The sequence below is a fragment of the Haliotis rufescens genome, unplaced genomic scaffold, assembly GCF_023055435.1.
Source record: "Haliotis rufescens isolate VD_foot unplaced genomic scaffold, xgHalRufe1.0.p SCAF_13, whole genome shotgun sequence".
Lineage (NCBI taxonomy): Eukaryota > Metazoa > Mollusca > Gastropoda > Lepetellida > Haliotidae > Haliotis > Haliotis rufescens.
In genome coordinates this window covers 34,506,406-34,526,187 of record NW_025963813.1, presented here as the reverse complement: position 1 = coordinate 34,526,187, position 19,782 = coordinate 34,506,406, and the positions used below count along the sequence as shown (strand labels likewise).

At 40.5% G+C, this 19,782-nt stretch overlaps 1 protein-coding gene across 1 annotated transcript; it reads left to right on the top strand.

Annotated features, from left to right (window-relative positions):
- The first annotated feature begins 11,716 nt into the window (after positions 1-11,716).
- LOC124151548 (heparan-sulfate 6-O-sulfotransferase 3-B-like) lies at positions 11,717-15,267 on the top strand. The gene is made up of 2 exons (XM_046524066.2): positions 11,717-12,120; positions 14,374-15,267. Exons 1-2 carry the CDS (start codon positions 11,729-11,731, stop codon positions 14,999-15,001), a joined length of 1,020 nt encoding a protein of 339 aa, XP_046380022.2. The 5' UTR covers positions 11,717-11,728; the 3' UTR covers positions 15,002-15,267.
- Positions 15,268-19,782: the final 4,515 nt, after the last annotated feature.

Genomic DNA, 19,782 nt, shown 5'->3' with positions numbered 1-19,782 from the left:
TTTCAGACCAGCGTCATTTCTCTATAATATTGCTGAGTGCGGCGTTAAACAAAGGAATAAACACACAGTTATCTACATGTTATCTATTATGGTTGTTGTCAATGTTAATCTGCCGCTTATCACAACACGTCATTCATATATACTTCTTATCACTTGGTTGTTGTCACTCCAGCTTGATAAGGGGGCACGGGTGGCCCAGTTGTCCAAGGCGCCGCGATTAACTTTGCAGAGTTGCGTTCCTTAGGCACGCTAGAAACCTATGATTGTGGGTTCGAATACCGGTTCGCCCCGATTTTGTTTCTAGGTTTGTCAGCACCATACCCGTGCTCGTGGGTTTCACCGAAGTGGTAAACGTCTGAGACCTGCATCAATTCGGGCGTTCCTCCAACATCAAGCTGACACGCCGCGATATAGCTGGAATGCTGTTAAAAGCGACGTTTAATCCAAGTCACTCCAGCTTGTAAGAATCTTCATCGAAACGTCGCTATATGCAATAAACCAGAAGATGTTGTCTATGAAGTTGAACGTTTTTCTTACTTTTTTTGCACAGTTCTTGAATGCCAATCAAAAACAGAGGGCAGAATATGCTCCTAATTTCGTGAACAAAGGTGACGGTCTCGTACCTGTACCTGGGACACGGGTACTGTGTAGTTGGGGTATACGTTAATCTGGTACAGTAGGTACTGCAGCATACTGCAATGTGAACCAGTATCCAAGAAGAATACAGGAAGCACTGTGGCTAAAGGAAATAATCTATGACAAACCACTGTCCACAAGAGAGTATAACAAGCGGGATGACTTCAACTTTCAAAGGGGGCGGTCGGGTAGCCTAGTGGTTAAAGCGTTCGCTCGTCACGCCGAAGACCCGGGTTCGAATCCCGACATTGGTACAATGTGTGAAGCCCATTTTTGGTGTCCCCCGCCGTGATATTGCTGTAATATTGCTAAAAGCGGCGTAAAACCAAACTCACTCACACACTCACTCACTCACTCAACTTTCAAATAGTCAACTTTCCCTCAGTCAACTTTCCTTTAATGTCAAGCAATATTCCTGTAGCTCGAGTCTGTGGTGTTCGCATGCTCGATTGTACTTCAAAGGTTCTGAAATGTACTTTCGACCAAGATTGCAACGAGTGTCATACGAATCTTTCTGAGAGGTTGTTTGATCATGGTTACAAGATTCAAGGCCCCAGTAAAGCTTTATAAACATTGTATGGTCTGTTTGTTTGTTGTTTAACGCCGCAATCAGCAATATTCAAGGTATATGACGGCGGTCTGTAAATAATCGAGTCTGGACCAGACAATCCAGTGATTGACATCATGAGCATCGATCCACGCAAATGGGATACGATGACATGCATCAACCAAGTCAGCGAGCCTGACCATCCGATCCCGTTAGTCGCCTCTTCGGGTGGTCAAGTAATTAATTAACAATTAGTGTTTGTATTCCAATATTACCATGGAGGAAAATTTTCTCTGAACAGAGAATATGTCGCCAACTGCTCCTATTGTCAACTGCTCGTCTTTCAACTTGATCATGGTAAGTTTTAAGATTTTCCCAAAAACCTCTACATGACACTGTCATGGTCCATGACACAAGCCTCAACGTACTTGGTTTTCCACTCTTTCTTGGCAAACAGTTCAGCTCCTTTACACTAAGTAATTCTCTTTGCATCTTCCATGTCGGTCTTGTTCCCTACCGAGTGAATAGACACTGTTTCGCCCCTTGATACCGACGATATCATCTCTCAGCATTCATTGTCCAAGGAGAAAACAAGAACAAATGCATCTCCTGTGGCCATTTCAATCCGTCTTTTTTCCTTGAAGCGGGATGCCTCCGGAGTGCCCATCATGTCTAGGGAGATTTGTCGCTTTTTGTCACCAAGAAAGGTCGTCTGTTCCAGCTCGATGGTGATCACACTGCTTTCAGGAAACTTGCGGTTAAGGGACTTGGATATGATGAACCTCTTCCCAACTCCAGCAGCTCCCAGGACAAGTTATTGTGGTATTAGTTGCTCACGTGCTGTTTTTCATTTGATTATTCTACAAGCTGATCTAAATTTTGTGTGAAGTGCTGATTCGCAAAGTTTGTTTGTTTTTTGTTTAACGCCGCACGCAGCAATATTCCAGCTATATGACGGCGGTCTTAAAATAATCGAGTCTGAACCAGACAATCCAGTAATTGACATCATGAGCATCGATCCACGCAAATGGGATACGATGACATGCATCAACCAAGTCAGCGAGCCTGACCATCCGATCCCGTTAGTCGCCTCTTCGGGTGGTCAAGTAATTAATTAACAATTAGTGTTTGTGTTCCAATATTACCATGGAGGAACATTTTCTCTGAACAGAGAATATGTCCCCAACTGCTCCTATTGTCAACTGCTCGTCTTTCAACTTGATCATGGTAAGTTTTAAGATTTTCCCCAAAACCTCTATATGACACTGTCATGGTCCATGACACAAGCCTCAACGTACTTGGTTTTCCACTCTTTCTTGGCATCCTCCGTTCTGTATCCCTTGTGATGAAAGAATCACGGTCAAGCATGTCCTGCTTGACTGTATTGATTTTTCCATCACAAGGGATAAGTATTTCAAAGTCTCATCCATTAGGGATCTTTTTAATCAGATAAGTCCACATTTTATACTTGCTTTTTTACAGGAAATTGAATTGATAGATAAATTTTGATGACTATGTATTGTAAATAAATAAATAACTTTTACTATTGATAGTATGAATAATTAACTGAGATTGTAAGTGGCTATATCCTCGAAGGGGGTTAAAGTAGTGTCACATTATTGTCCCCCTGAGAGGATATGTTAGTCCACTTCATTCAAAGTAATTTCTCTATCACTGTTTTTAAACGTAGAATATCTGTATATTTTAATTTTCGGCTAATCTTGTCAACATTCGCCAATAACTAAAGGAATGGTGTAAATCCTGCTAGGGAACCTTGTAGGTAGCTAAGGTACTGTAAGTCCCCTTGGTCCCTAGTATGGTGGCCTAACTTTAGTTGTTGGTGATTAATAGCCTGTTTTTATAATGTGTCGTCTGTTGTAATCAAATCATTTTATTGCTCTAAAACTAGTTTTACACTTATGATCTGTGATATATTGCTGGTTGTTATACTGTCCTTCGTTGACAGCTTTAATATAAATCTATCATCTAACTGCATAACTTGTTCAAGTCACGATATGGCTGAAATATTGCCGATGTGACTTTAAATTAACTCACTCACTCACTCACTTTCTTGGCAAACAGTTCAGCTCCTTTACACTAAGTAATTCTCTTTGCATCATCCATGTCGGTCTTGTTCCCTACCGAGTGAATGGAAACTTTTTCGTCTTATTCATACCGACGATATCATCTCTCAGCATTCATTGTCCAAGGAGAATACAAGAACAAATGCATCTCCTGTGGCCATTTCCATCCGACTTCTTTCCTTGAAGCGGTATGCCTCCTGAGGGTCCGTCATGTCCAGTGAGATTTGTCGCTTTTTGTCACCAAGAACGGCTGTCTGTTCCAGCTCGATGGTGAAACAAACCACTGCTTTCAAGAAACTTGTGGTTAAGGAACTTGGAGATGATGAAGCTCTTCCCAACTCCAGCAGCTCCCAGGACAAGTTTTGGTGGTATTAGTTGCTGACATGTCTGCTGTTTTTCACTTGACTAATCTACAAGCTGATCTACATTTTGTGTGAAGTGCTGAATCGCAAAGTTTGTTTGTTTTTTGTTTAACGTCGCACGCAGTTATATGACGGCGGTCTGTAAATAATCGAGTCTGGACCAGACAAACCAGTGAATGACATCATGAGCATCGACCCACGCAATTTGGATACGATGACATGCATCAAACCAAGTCAGCGAGCCTGACCATCCGACCACGTTAGTCGCATAGTCAAGCATGGGTTGCTGAAGACCTATTCTACCCTGGATCTTCACGTGTCGATTCGCAAAGTACTGTAGGTGGTGCCAGGATTTAAATAAGGCACTAGCGTCTCATACATCTATTGAATGATTCAGAAACTTCAATTATATGGCAGACAACGTTATGGGTCCGATTGCAATTACAGTCTATATGATGTGTTAAAGATTCATAAGCAGCTGACACCGATAGATGGCAGTTTGTTTAGTTTTTCATCAACATAATTACTGAGCAGACGACGTTCTCGTTCAAAGGCGCGAGAGGACAAGCATAATGTTAACTGTAAACTTTTTCATATCCAGTTGTGTTGAAATGCTTGGTTGGTTTGGGTTGGTTTGGTTTGTTGTTTAACGCTGCACTTAGCAATATTCCAGCTATATGACGGCGGTCTGTAAATAATCAAGTTGGACCAGACAATCCAATGATTAATATCATGAGCATCGATCCACGCAATTGGAATCGATGACATGCAATGTCGGGAATGTAGAATGAACCATTTATTTATTGGTATTTTGGGTAAGAATCTTTCCCTTAAATTGGGGAGGGTGGTCTGTCTTTTTGGTTCAAGTGTTGGCCCGTTCCTCCCCGGCCAACTCCCTCCAGGATATTCCCCTTTGCAAATTGCTCCCTAGATCAACCACCAGTTCCCTCCAGCAATAGGAATCACAAGAAGGTAGACCGCCTCCGTGGTCTAATGGTAGAGCGTCCGCCCGGAGAGCGGAAGGTCCGGGGTTCGATCCCCAGCCGCGTCATACCAAAAGACGTTAAAAGATGGTACTTGTTGTTACCCTGTCTGGCGCTCGGCATTAAGGGGCTAAAACAAGGATTGGTCGGCTCGGAGTCAGTATACTGTGTCTGAGTGGGGTATTCATGTTAAACTGCGGCATGGTATCTCAGTGTGCTAGCACTATAAATCGGCATCAGTCCGGACTAGTACAAGCAGCCACACACACACATACACGTGCATGCACGTCGCTATATAAGTGCAATAATCTTGGACGCGACGTTAAACCCCCTATCACCTCACCTTACAAGAAGGTAACCATTTTCACATTTTATTATTTCATGATTTAAGTAGTATTAAAGAAGTTGTTATCCATAAAACTGTGTCTACCTTGTCATCCGTCAACTTCTATGTAATGCCTATCAAACAATTCACTCCAATCTACTCAACGAATTTGAATGGTCAGTACACAGTGATCTTTGTGGAAGTGACCAATTTCCCAACTATCATTAAAGCAATCAATCCATCTGATAATCCACCTTCAACTAAATTGAATTTTACAAAGGCTAACTGGACTTTATTTAAACCATTATCCACAATTATGCTCATTCCTGAGTGTTTCAGTGATGTTGCTGATCCTGTTCAGTTTTTGTCTGACGTTTAAAAAGAAATTGCTGATGAATGTATATGAAAATCCCCTTCAAATCCACATATACGAAAACAATGGGTTAACACCGATTGTAAACAAGCTAGGAAACTAGGTTTGGAATATGGTTCAAAGAATAAAAGGTAAAGGTTCCAAATCTATTGTTCACCATCTTAAAGAGGATGATACATTACTAACTGATAAATCTGATATAGCCAATAAATTAGGAGAAACTTTAGCTAAACGTTCTTCATCATCTAATTGACCCGTGAAGATCCGGGGTAGAATAGGTCTTCAGCAACCCATGCTTGCCGTAGAAGGCGACTATGCTTGTCGTAAAAGGCGACTAACGGGATCGGGTGGTCAGGCTCGCTGATCTGGTTGATGCATGTCATTGGTCCCAATTGCGTGGATCGATGCTCATGATGTCAATCACTGGATTGTCTGGTCCAGACTCGATTATTTACAGACCGCCGTCATATAGCTGGAATATTGCTGAGTGCGGCGTTAAACAACCAACCAACCCATCTTATACCCTATAGTGATTACAAACCTGTTATTAGATGTTTCTTCAGAGATCTAATGCAGAAGAAGTGGGACACCCAAGTGGGTATAAATAAACTACATGCAATAAAAGCAAATATCAGTTATACCTACATGGGTTGTCAGTCCAGATTTGAAGTGGTGATATTAAGACGATGTCGTATTGGTCATTCTCGTTATACTCATGAATATTTGTTAAAAGGTGAGGATCCTCATTCTGCATTCCTTGTGATGAAAGAATCACGGTCAAGCATGTCCTGCCAGACTGCATTGATTTTTCCATCGCAAGGGATCAATATTTCAAAGTTTCAGGCATCAAGGATCTTTTTAATCAGGTAAGTTCTCATATAAGTCTTGTTTTTTTTTAAAGAAATTGAATTAATCCATAAATTTTGATTACTATGTTGTTTAAATTAATAAATTCATTTTATACGATTGATAGAATAAATGAGTAACTGAAATTGTTAGTGACTATATCCTCGAAGGGGGTTAAAGTAGTGTTAAATTAGTGTACCCCTGAGAGGGTATGTAAGACCACATCCTTCAAAGTATATTAATTTTATTTTTTTCAAGTTTTTAATCGTAGCATATGTGCTATTTCAATGTTTGGCGAAACTTGTCAGCCATCGCCAACAACTGAAGGGATGATGTAAATCCGACTGGGTTCCATGCAGGTAGCAAAAGTACTGTAAGTCCCCATGGTCCTCAGCGCGGTGATCCACCTTCAGATTGTGGCGATCTATAACCCGTTTTTATAATGTGTTGTTGAACGATTGGGTAGTTATCTATTTTTACATGTTCTCAAACTAGTTTTACGAAAATCTGTGATATTCTAGTTATAATACTGCCCTTCGTCGGCTGAATTTTACACGTGTGTACACGTAAATGTCACGTATCACAGGTGTGTACATGTAAATGTCAGGTATCACAGGTGTGTACACGTAAATGTCACGTATCACAGGTGTGTACATGTAAATGTCACGTATCACAGGTGTGTACATGTAAATGTCACGTATCACAGGTGTGTACATGTAAATGTCACGTATCACAGGTATGTACAAGTAAATGTCAGGTATCAAAGGTGTGTACACGTAAATGTCACGTATCACAGGTGTGTACATGTAAATGTCAGGTATCACAGGTGTGTACAAGTAGATGTCAGGTATCACAGGTGTGTACACGTGAATGTCAGGTATCACAGGTATGTACAAGTAAATGTCAGGTATCAAAGGTGTGTACATGTCAATGTCACGTATCACAGGTGTGTACACGTAAATGTCAGGTATCACAGGTGTGTACAAGTAGATTTCAGGTATCACAGGTGTGTACACGTGAATGTCAGGTATCACAGGTATGTACAAGTAAATGTCAGGTATCAAAGGTGTGTACATGTAAATGTCACGTATCACAGGTGTGTACACGTAAATGTCAGGTATCACAGGTGTGTACAAGTAGATTTCAGGTATCACAGGTGTGTACACGTGAATGTCAGGTATCACAGGTATGTACAAGTAAATGTCAGGTATCAAAGGTGTGTACATGTAAATGTCACGTATCACAGGTGTGTACACGTAAATGTCAGGTATCACAGGTGTGTACAAGTAGATGTCAGGTATCACAGGTGGTGTACAAGTAAATGTCAGGTATCACAGGTCTGACACGTAAATGTCAGATATCACAGGTCTGACACGTAAATGTCAGATATTACAGGTATGTACACGTAAATGTCAGGTATCACAGGTGTGTACACGTAAATGTCACGTATCACAGGTGTGTATAAGTAAATGTCAGGTATCACAGGTATGTACACGTAAATGTCAGGTATCACAGGTATGTATAAGTAAATGTCAGATATCACAGGTCTGACACGTAAATGTCAGGTATGACAGGTATGTACACGTGAATGTCACGTATCACAGGTGTGTACAAGTAAATGTCAGGTATCACAGGTATGTATAAGTAAATGTCAGGTATCAGAGGTATGTGCACGTAAATGTCAGATATAACAGGTGTGTACATGTAAATGTCATATATCACAGGTGTGTACGAATAAATGTCAGGTATCACATGTATGTACACGTAAATTCCTGGTATCACAGGTGTGTACAAATAAATGTCGGGTATCACAGGTATGTACATGTGAATGTCAGGTATCACAGGTGGTGTACAAGTAAATGTCAGATATCACAGGTTTGACACGTAAATGTCAGATATTACAGGTATGTACACGTAAATGTCAGGTATCACAGGTGTGTACACGTAAATGTCACGTATCACAGGTGTGTACACGTAAATGTCAGGTATAACAGGTATGTATAAGTAAATGTCAGATATCACAGGTCTGACACGTAAATGTCAGGTATCACAGGTATGTACACGTGAATGTCACGTATTACAGGTGTGTACAAGTAAATGTCTGGTATCACAGGTATGTACACGTAAATGTCAGATATAACAGGTGTGTACATGTAAATGTCATATATCACAGGTGTGTACGAATAAATGTCAGGTATCACATGTATGTACACGTAAATTCCTGGTATCACAGGTGTGTACAAATAAATGTCGGGTATCACAGGTATGTACATGTGAATGTCAGGTATCACAGGTGGTGTACAAGTAAATGTCAGATATCACAGGTCTGACACGTAAATGTCAGATATTACAGGTATGTACACGTAAATGTCATATATCACAGGTGTGTACACGTAAATGTCACGTATCACAGGTGTGTATAAGTAAATGTCAGGTATCACAGGTATGTACACGTAAGTGTCGGGTATCACAGGTTTGTACACGTAAATGTCAGGTATCACAGTTATGTATAAGTAAATGTCAGATATCACAGGTCTGACACGTAAATGTCAGGTATCACAGGTATGTATACGTGAATGTCACGTATCACAGGTGTGTACAAGTAAATGTCAGGTATCACAGGTATGTATAAGTAAATGTCAGGTATCAGAGGTATGTACACGTAAATGTCAGATATAACAGGTGTGTACATGTAAATGTCATATATCACAGGTGTGTACGAATAAATGTCAGGTATCACAGGTATGTACAAGTAAATTCCTGGTATCACAGGTGTGTACACGTAAATGTCACGTATCACAGGTGTGTATAAGTAAATGTCAGGTATCACCGGTATGTACACGTAAATGTCAGGTATCACAGGTATGTACACGTAAATGTCAGGTATCACAGGTATGTACAAGTAAATGCCAGGTATTACAGGTGTGTGCACAGAAATGTCACGTATCACAGGTTTGTTCAAGTAAATGTCTGGTATCACGGGTGTGTACGCATAAATGTCAGGTATCACAGGTGTGTACAGGTAAATGTCAGGTATCACAGGTATGTGCGAGTACATGTCAGGTATTACAGGTGTGTACATGTAAATGTCAGCTATCACAGGTGTGTTCTTGTTACTGTCTGGTATCAAAGGTGTGTTTGCGTTAATGTCAGATATCAAAGCGATTACTCATGTAAATATCAGTCAAAGTGATGTACACGTAAATGTCAGGTATCACAAGTGTGTTCGTTTAAATTTTAGGCATGACGGAAATGAAAATTTAGATATGAGGGTCACATCTACGTACTGTACTGGACCAACTCGGTATGATCTGCTGAGTGTATATACCACGGTCAGCACTGGAGAAGAGTGAGTGAGTGAGTTGGGTTTAACGCCACTTTTAACAGTATTCCAGGCATATCACGGCGTGTCAGCTCAATGTGGAGGTAAGCCCGAAGTGATGCAGGAACCGAGATTCGAACCCACAATCATAGGTTTCTAGCGTGCCTAAGGGACGCAACTCTGCACAGCGAATCGCGGCGCCTTAGACGACTGGGCCACCCATGCCCCCTACTGGAGAAGAGACATCGCATACTTCCACTATACTCCGTGGATAGTCGTATGGTGCCAACCGACTTTGCTGCCAGATCAAAGTGTCCAGCAGACACCGCCTACACTGCCAAGGCCATTCCCCCCAAAACAGTAAGCAAAGAACCTTTAACCTCACTCCACTGTCAGACGAGACACGGTGTCCTTGACTTGTATCCCTAGATGCAGACTCCTGTCACGCCTTTGCCAATTAAATGTTATGATGGACGAATTGTTTTGTAAATGAAACCTGTCGTGAAGCATTGATATCATCACCATCTTGGTTCCTGAACCTGTTACAGGGGTTTAATTACACATCCTTGTATTTTCTGTCGATACTATTTGATATAGAATCTCACTCAGGATTGACAACAAATCCCAAATCAATGTAAATATCAGCGATACGTAGATTCTCATTTTCCTTTTGAAATAGAGAAATGTTTGTCAAGGATAATTGGTGAAATCCCACCAATAAAAGGTGAAAGCAACATGATGGATTAAGGTAAATAAATATTTTTCAATATTTTCTTTCCAATAATGAAACTACTTAAGTGACATTTATGATGACACATTTCATGTCACAATAGCTGACCAGCATACGAGTTATTTGATTATATTAACATAACAGCTGTGGCATTAATTACATTCTAGTTTAGCTTCCGATTCATATATTGTTTGGCGTCATCTGAACGTGGGTGCCTGTTCAAGTAGTACTGTATCAAATACAGCAGGCCTCAGCCTATTGTACAATATAGATTCCATTTGTATGTAGGGCACAGAGAGCTCAAAAATGTCCTTTATGGTGTACAGTAAAAACCAAAAGTAATATGTAGAATATCAGTATGATCCATCTCTGTGACGGCAATCAAGGAATTTTGTCTTTCCTACAGACTGTCAGTAGGTTTTACTGGTGCAACTTGTTTACAATTTACATTTTTCACAAACAAGACGACATTGCAATAGACAATAGTATCACATAAAGTCTAACAAAGTAAGATCGACACAAAAGTTCAAGGAGATTGAGCAGTTTTTATTTCGTCATCGAGATGTAGAGGACCAGTCTCTGCTGGTTCTGGATCGGACCTTCCCGTTAGTTCTTTGTACCGAAGAAGGAGGCCAAGAACAAAAACAAGAAAAAGTAGAAAAGGTAATTAATTAAGATGCTGTTCAAATGCAGTTACAATTACTTCGAGTAACATTTCAGAGGGTGAGCAGAATCCAGCCTAAATTCCCCTTAAAATACCGCATTAAAATATTTTAAAATAACAGATGATGTCACATAATACAACATTAAAACTAAATCAAAATGCAATCACTCATGCATATCCCATTCACGTATTTACATGACATTAAATCAGTCAAACATACACAGGCTATATATACTATACCATAGCCGTGATCGTGAACTTTCGGGATTTACAACGGCTCTTAACGCTGGCAATGATAAACTTCGCATAAACTGGACATGGTTTATCAGTTATTAAACAGGCTCAAGTAGTAGAATGTTAAACTAGACATCATAACCTTGTTTATTTACGTTCCATGCAAATTTACTTAGTCTTCATGCTAATTGTGTTACATTCGTCCCTTTGTACTCGGAATTATTCGGCCTAAACATTTTTTTTTACCGCTTTGTGATAGTCTAGCGTTTGCTTCTGGGTATGGTTTATTGGTAAATAAATATGCTCAAGTAGTTGAATGTTAAATTGGATTTCATAAACTTGTTTATTTAGGCTACAGGCGAATTTATTTAGGCCAGGGTTTATGGGGTTACACGTGACTGAATATGTTTCATACACGGGTCGATATTTCACCGCTTAAATATTGCTGGGCAATTTAGTCAGAACGTTTTCACGAGGTAGAAAACCTCTAACGAAGATGAAGTTACCGACGTCGATGTTCATTTCAACGTTAACATTGACGACGACACTTGTCGTCACATATACTTTGTTTATGTCTTTTGACATCTGCCTTTCTCCCGCATCTGTTATTAGCTCTGTAAAGATGCATCAAGTCCACAGCGTCCGCATCATGGACGATTACGAAGCATACACCTTAGGAAAGCTTACAAGGCATAATTTCCTAAACCAGGATTTGATCCGAAATTTCAACGTCAGTGCAACTGGAAGCGATCTCATTGTGTTCCTACGCATACAGAAAACCGGAAGTACTACATTTGCGAGTCATTTGGGGCATGGCTTGAATTTTACAACTTGGTGTCAGTGTAATAAAACCTTATTAAGTGAATGTAATTGTCAGAAGAAATGGAATTTCAGCGTTCTCTTCAAAATTAAAAGAAACAGTTGGCCATGCAGAATCCATGCAGACTGGACTTATCTACATGAATGTGTAGATGGTGTGATAAAGAAGTATGCTGGCGGACAAGTTAAGCACAGGTTGGTGTCGTTTGCGAGTTTTGTGGTAGACATGTTGGGGAGCATTTCTGTGTTCACGCATCAGTGACAAAGCTGATGCCCGATGCAATTCCTTGTTTTGACTTGGGTCGTATGTTCCTGTGGTTTTTTTCAGGTGAACAGTTGACTCGCCTTTGCATGTGTTTGTGATGGGTGCCTCCTGTAGGACAGGATGTGCTTACCTTTACGCGAACACCTGGAGTCATCACTGTTTGATACTGATTCATGATAAAGTCGGAATCGTAAACTGCTTTTAACAGAGATTTCTATTGGATATGGAAAGGGTTTTGTCGCTTTATTCACCAATATGACGTCACACCGTTCATTGTGACGTCACATTCGGCTATAGAAAGTGCCATATATGAAGCTCTCTCCGTCGATTCTAGTCTATTTATTTTCTTTCAAATTTAATATGATTGAAGTGATAAACGCAAATATGCTTTTATAACCTATAGTTTTTTTTAATACGCCTAACGACAATGAGAAAGAACAAGTTTTCTATTTATTTTATCTTCCGCTGTGATCGGCTGTTCTTAGCAGAGGTCGTTTTTGTGATTTGTTAACTGATTGATCAATCAGAATCCAGTATATTCCAAATCGGCTAACCCACTGAGATACAGTAAATAAAATTAACTCTACCACAGTTTAACATCGATACCGCACACTAGCCCATTATACCTGCTCTGAGCTGCCCAGTCCTAGTTTTATCCCTAAATATCGAGATAAAGACTTTATTATAACGCCGTTTGTTATGTTGAGTGAATATAGTTTTACGCCGCTTTTAGCAATATTCCAGCAATATCACTGCGGGGGGGGGGGAGGGGGGGGGGGGGGGGGGGGGGGAGGGGGGGGGATTAGAAATGGGCTTCAGACATTGAACCGACCGCCCTTGTTTGTTACAGCGCGACCATGGTATCGAACCATGGACCTGACAGACGCTCTATCGTTTACGCAATGATGAAAGTAAAGCAAGATCATATTTGTTTTTTGTTTTTTTACGTCCTGTTGTCTAAAGTGTTTAAATATAAATTCTATACTTTCAATAGAGCCGCTATCCCAAATTCTGCATCTTGTCACCTTCAGACAATTAATTCAAAATGCCCAAAACAACGGCTGAGAAAGAATATTTTTTTCAATTAATAATATCTCAGAATCAGGTATTTCCCAAAACCATGGTACAATATACACACAGGAAGTGAGTGAGTGAGTGAGTATGGTTTTACGCCGCTTTTAGCAATATTCCAGCAATATCACGGCGGGGGACACCAGAAATGGGCTTCACACATTGTACCCATGTCGGGAAGTCTTCGGCGTGACGAGCGAACGCTTTAACCACAAGGCTACCCGACCGCCCCCATACAGGAAGTGGATATATCTTTAAAGAGCTGAAGTTTTCAAGTAAAATGAGGTAGGGTTAGGTGAGGTTTAACCTTATTTCCCTCCCAAATGGCCCCAGCCTAAGATACCATGCCACAGTTTAACATGTATACAGCACTCAAACTAATTGAAGTGACTATCAGCGAGCCAGTCCCTTTTTATCCCTTACACCGAACGCTAGGCTGTGTTCCAACAAGCACCACATCTTCAGGTATTTAAGCATGACGCGACCACCGTCTGGAAAGACGTATGTCTTAAACAATGATGACAGTAGAGCAAGATATCAAGGTTCTTATAATGATTTCTAAACATAGTTATGGATGTTAAACTTCTTATTGCCCTGTAATCCGGGGTAGATTAGGTCTTCAGCAACCCATGATTGCCGTAAAAGGCGACTCGGCTGGTTTGTTGTTTAACGCCGCACTCAGCAATATTCCAGCTATATGACGGCGGTCTGTAAATAAACGAGTCTGGACCAGACAATCCAATGATTAATATCACGAGCATCGATCCACGCAATTGGGATTGATGACATGCATCAACCAAGTCAGCGAGCCTTACCACCCGATCCCGTTAGTCGCCTTTTACGACAAGCATAGTCACCCTTTACGGGCAAGCATGGGTTGCTGAAGACCTTCACGGGTCTCACGCAATTGGTATCGATGACATGCATCAACCAAGTCAGCGAGCCGGACCACCCGATCCCGTTAGTCGCCTCTTACGACAAGCATTGTCGACTTTTATGGCAAGCATGGGTTGCTGAAGGCCTATTCTACCCCGGATCTTCACGGGTCGTAATGCAGTAATCACAGACATTGTTTGACCTAAGGGTATTGTATTGTATTGTTTTGTTTTCAGACATCTGTACGTTACCATGGTGAGAGACCCCCTCCGAAGGTTCCTCAGTGAATGGAGACAAGTGAGCGATAGGGGAGCAACATGGATAGGTACTCTACTTATTTGCAATGGTCATGCTGCCACAAAGGTGGAACTTCCTCCATGCTTTCGCAAGAACTGGAGAAACGTCTCCCTTCATGACTTCATGAGCTGTGCATCAAATCTCGGAATTAACAGACAAACCCGGATGTTAGCCAACCTGCGCATTGTTGGTTGTTACAATACCTCCGGTCTCACGTACGATGAAAGGCACTATCTCATGCTGGCAAGTGCAAAAGAGAACTTACGGAACATGGCTTTCTTTGGTTTGACAGGTCATCAAGAATTATCACAGATCTTGTTTGAGAATACCTTCAACATGAAATTCGTCAAAACATTTAAGGATGTTCCAACCAGTGACACATGGAGTGGCAGGTCCGTTGTGTCCAATGTGCAACGTGATAAAATACTTTTTATAAACAGGTTTGATGTCATGCTGTATCAGTATGCCAAGGACTTGTTTTTCCAAAGATTACAAATGTTGGCTGAGAGAACAAAGGATTCCTCACTTCGAAACTTGATTCACACGAGAATAGAAACGTCTAAATGAGTCAATGTTGATTTAATTGTGCAAACTAATCAATTTCAGACAAATCAACAACATTAACCGACACGACATAAACTAAAGTTTCGATATTTTTTGAAAGTTATTACCTTGAAAAATTCGTTTGTGTTGTTGTGTGTTCCTCGTTTGGTCAACACTTCTCTCCGCTGATCTGAAAATTTAGAACTTTCAAAGACTACATGTCAAGAGAACATTAAATATTAGTATTGATATTGCAGATCTTAAACACGGCTACCACACAGATGTCATATTAAACACTCATTGCTTTTAGTGGCTTGTTTGTCATCTTAACAATTTTGAACTTCAAATATAACCATTATTCGTCAGCGAAAATAAACTGTGTCCGATCGGAAACTATGCTTCAACTACTAATTAATTGTATCCAATTACAAATCAAATGTTACCTTCACCCTAGTGTTATACAACTAACATAGTTTGGCTTGTTTCTAAATAATAGTGGCATTGATCATGGCGGCAGTATATTGTGGGTTTTAGAGTGAGTAAGTGAGTGAGTGAGCTTTTAATAGTATTCCAGTTAAATCACAGCGTGTCAGCTTAATGTGGGAGGAAAGCCCGGAGGTTGTGCATAATGTTGATATGTCCTATGTGAAATAAACGCCCCTCATTGCTTATTCTCCCTGTGGTGATAGTGTAAGATAAACAACGACCACGTGTCGTTTATTTCTTACGGATATTAACAGGGCTCACAATAAACGATATAACTTTAGCATCAGATTTCGACAGTTTTTTTTAGAAAGTTCAGCATTGAGTATGGTCAGTTTGTTAACACACGCTTTAAAAGCTGTTGTCACGTCCTTAGCGTTGGTACCCATGTCATACAATCTTGGAATTACAAGCAAAACAAGAAAACTATTGTGTTATACATGTACTGTGTTTGGAGGGAGTCATCAGAACATCGGCCATTGTATTATAACCAATACATAACAAACATGAAATATAAACAACCCCTTGGGGGTCACCGTTTGTACAACCATTTGTACAACCATTTGTACAATTGTGAAACCTCACCAATGGAGAATGCTTCAAACCAAATATGGTTGATATCTATTTCTTAGTGCCAGAGAAGAAGTCGCTTAAAGCAATATAGCCAAATTACCCCTATTTGGCCCCGCCCCTCAGCCCCTTGAGGGGTCAGCCCCACCATTTGTACAATTTTGAAAATCCACCACATCGGGATGCTTCCAGTCAAATTTCGTTAATTTCCAATAAGTGGTTCAGAAGAAGAAGACGTTTAAAAAAAATCGTTTACGTTCGGTGAGCTAATAAACCATGAACCCACACCATGTAACCAGTAAATAAATGTAACAAATACTCTTTCTAACTCCTTTGCCATCACAAGGGATACTTATTTCAATGTTTCATCTATTAAGGATCCTTTTAATATCAGTTCTCATTTAGTTATTGTTTTTTTAAAAGAAATTGAATTGTACCATAAATTTTGATTAATATGTTGTGTATATAATATACTTTTTATGATTGGCAGGATAAATACAATAACTGAGATTGTTAGTGGCTGTATCCTCGAAGGGGGTTGAAGTAATGTAAAATGATTGTCCCCTGGAGAGGGTATGTAAGACCACGTCATTAAAAGTAGATTTGTTCTTATCATAATTGTCTTGAATCGTAGAATATATGTTATTTTAATATGGCTAAGTATGTTAATAATCGCCAACACCTGAAGGGATGATGTAAGCTGAAGGAAGCTGAAGTTTTATGATTCCATACTAGTTTTAAAATATATTTCTGTGATATGTCTAGTTATTTTACTGTCCTTCGTTGTCAGGTTTTTTACATAAATTTCAACATATGTATTATGTTTAACTATTGCTAGTCACGATATGGCTGAAATATTGCCAATGTGACTTAAAATTTTAACTCACTCACTCTTTCAAACTCCATACGAAATCTCTGCCAAAGTCTGAGTCGATTTTACGATTGTGACAATATCATGAGCATCTGTTAATGAATCACTGTCAAATAGTGATCACAGCAAGTGTTCGCGAAAGGGTGAACGTATCCTGCCCCACCGGTGATCCAGTCCACGAACCAACTAAATGTTTGAACAAACAAGTTGTGCTCCCATCCCTGCTTATCTTTGTCAACACAAGCCAAACACTTCTGATAGAGACTATGTTGAGAATGTAGAGGGAAAAGGGCTTGACTTTGAGCCCCTTGTTTTCTTTAAGTACAGCGATCTGAGACACTATAAAGAGGTATATAGGTAGATATACATGTAATACTAATCTATACATGTAAACACATTTGATGATGCATCTGTGTGTTAAAAGTTGATTTTGACAGCCCTGGCCAATGTGTAAAATATTGGGCTAAACTAGTCACTATGAATAATGGCCGACTACCGAATCAAAGATCTGATGCTGTATGGATTGGATTGCCTAAACAGAACTTCCTGGGCAACTAAAACAAATCATATCTTATTCCATGACACAATGATTGACGTAACGTTCACCTCGACGTCGGTACACACGAATCCGTCCATCGCTGTGGCTGAGGTGAAAACGAGATTCGTCAGAGAATAAAACTTGTCCCCACTGCATGGCCCTCCAGCGTAGACGCTGTCTGCACCACTGTAGACGTGCTTGACGGTGGTTTTCTGTCAAAATGGGACGTCTGGCGGGTCTTCTGCGACATCTAAGGCGACGGCGTACGGTTTGTGAAGATATTCGTCGAAGGCCAGGGATGCTCCTTGCAGTCACTGTTGCTGGCTGGAATCGATTTCGTAGGTGTGTTGTTCGAATCCAGTTGTCTTGTCGATTATTGGTTACGCGTGGCCTGCCACTCCGAGGATGGCCGCTGACTGCATTTGTCTGTTGCCAATGTTGCCATAAACACCAAAAGGTGTTTCTGTGGACGTTAAATTGTCTTGCAACATCACGTTGACTCGATCCTGCTTCAAGCATACCAATGGCTCGCAGACGCTCATTTTCGGAAAGGCGTGGCATTTCGTAATGTTGAATAATTGGGTAATTTTGTTGTTTTTCTGAGTGGTTGTTGTCAGCACGATGCTAAACAATGCATATGGAATCCCGTTATCGCACATGTTTTTATACCCATTCTTGGGTAGTGAAATGCATGGGGCTTGCATAAAAGTCAACTTGTCAACATGGAATGCATGCTTTTCTGTAGCAGTTGCGTTTTTGTGACTTGATTCCATACATGTACTACAATATTGAAAACCAAACTTTACTAAAATACACTAAAATATTTAGTTTCACAGGAACTTTTGTTGTTGCGTATAGTTAGATACATCCATGTCTGACAGATGGAAATTTGTATCACTGTAGTTGGAAGAAGTGGGTTCGTTTCAGATCCTATTTCGTTTAACGACTCCTCTTTTACATGTAACCTAACTCAGCCACGCTCACTGACCGCTCGACTTCCTGATTTCCAATGATTTACTCAGAATAATTTAACTATGTTCCACATTTATTGTTTTTGATTATTCATTAATATCATGTGTGTATGTTGCATTATTAACATCTTGGTATGGTCGTTGATTGTGGAGTAATTAGCCCAAAATAACGTTGGCTCGGCCCGGTCCGACTTTTAGATCAGCCCAACAAATAAGACAAATCTTTGAAGTAAACGCCACAACCGAAATCCCATACTGGCAAACATTTACCCGAGGTGTCATAGGAGTCAGCCATAGAGACACGGATGAGGACCTCACACTATACACCAAAGAGGCTAACTCCAGTGACAACATACAACCCAAAATTGTCAGTACCCGCAGAATATACACAACTAGGAATGGAAAATCTCACCCCACACCAACCGTAATCATCAATTTCATAAAATCAGAAAAAAATCCAAAAGGTCCAGAAACTATCTCTTTCGGCGCCCCAAAGAAATTAGAAGTTAAACCTGATATAAAACCAGTCAAACAATGTACTAAATGCCTAAAGTATAACCACACAACCTCCCAATGTACGTCTAAAATAACAACATGCAAAAAATGCGCCCAACCACTCTCTCCAGGATCATGCGCCTTGGCCTATAGTGGTGCATACACTGCAAAACTATAACTCACACCTCACTGTCAAATCACTGACCCCACAGATACACCCTCACACAACAGGAAAACAAACACATAGACATCTACAACACTACAAACAAGAAAACCAGCACCACGCACGTCCAAACCACTTCTCCCCACACCACAGACAAATATCATACCACTACCTAAACCAACACAACAACACACACAACATCTAAAAAACATAAAATCTGTTTGGGACATACCCACCGAAATAACCTTCACCCATCCAACCCACCAACATCCAGGAGATCTCCAACGTCAGAGTTCACCAGACACCACAACATCTACACCCGCAGGCAAAACAAGCCGCAGAGCATGCAGCATACCCAGACCGACCACCCAAAATACCACAGCCACTAGGGCAACAACTACCAGACCCAAACAAGCACAACAGCCAAACACCGCAGCCTCCAAATGCACCATCACCGACAAACAAACACAACAGCAACCCTCGACACAACAAAAAAACACACAACAAACCAGCATTGCCACCTCAACCCAAACCATACGCGTAGAAGACTCACTCACAACAGAATATGACCCATCGACACATCGAAAGTCTTCTTAAAAACCCTCCAAAAATATAACTATAAAACACCAAATCAGACAGGATTCAAAACCCTAAACAACCTTACAATATTACTAGCATATATACTCAAACAAAACACCCCCAGCGCCAACATAA

Coding starts and splice junctions, on each gene's coding strand:
- LOC124151548 (XM_046524066.2), top strand. CDS start 11,729: ATGCATCAAGTCCACAGCGTCCGCATCATGGACGATTACGAAGCATAC. Junction 12,121..14,373: donor GGCGGACAAGTTAAGCACAG/GTTGGTGTCGTT, acceptor TTTTGTTTTCAG/ACATCTGTACGTTACCATGG.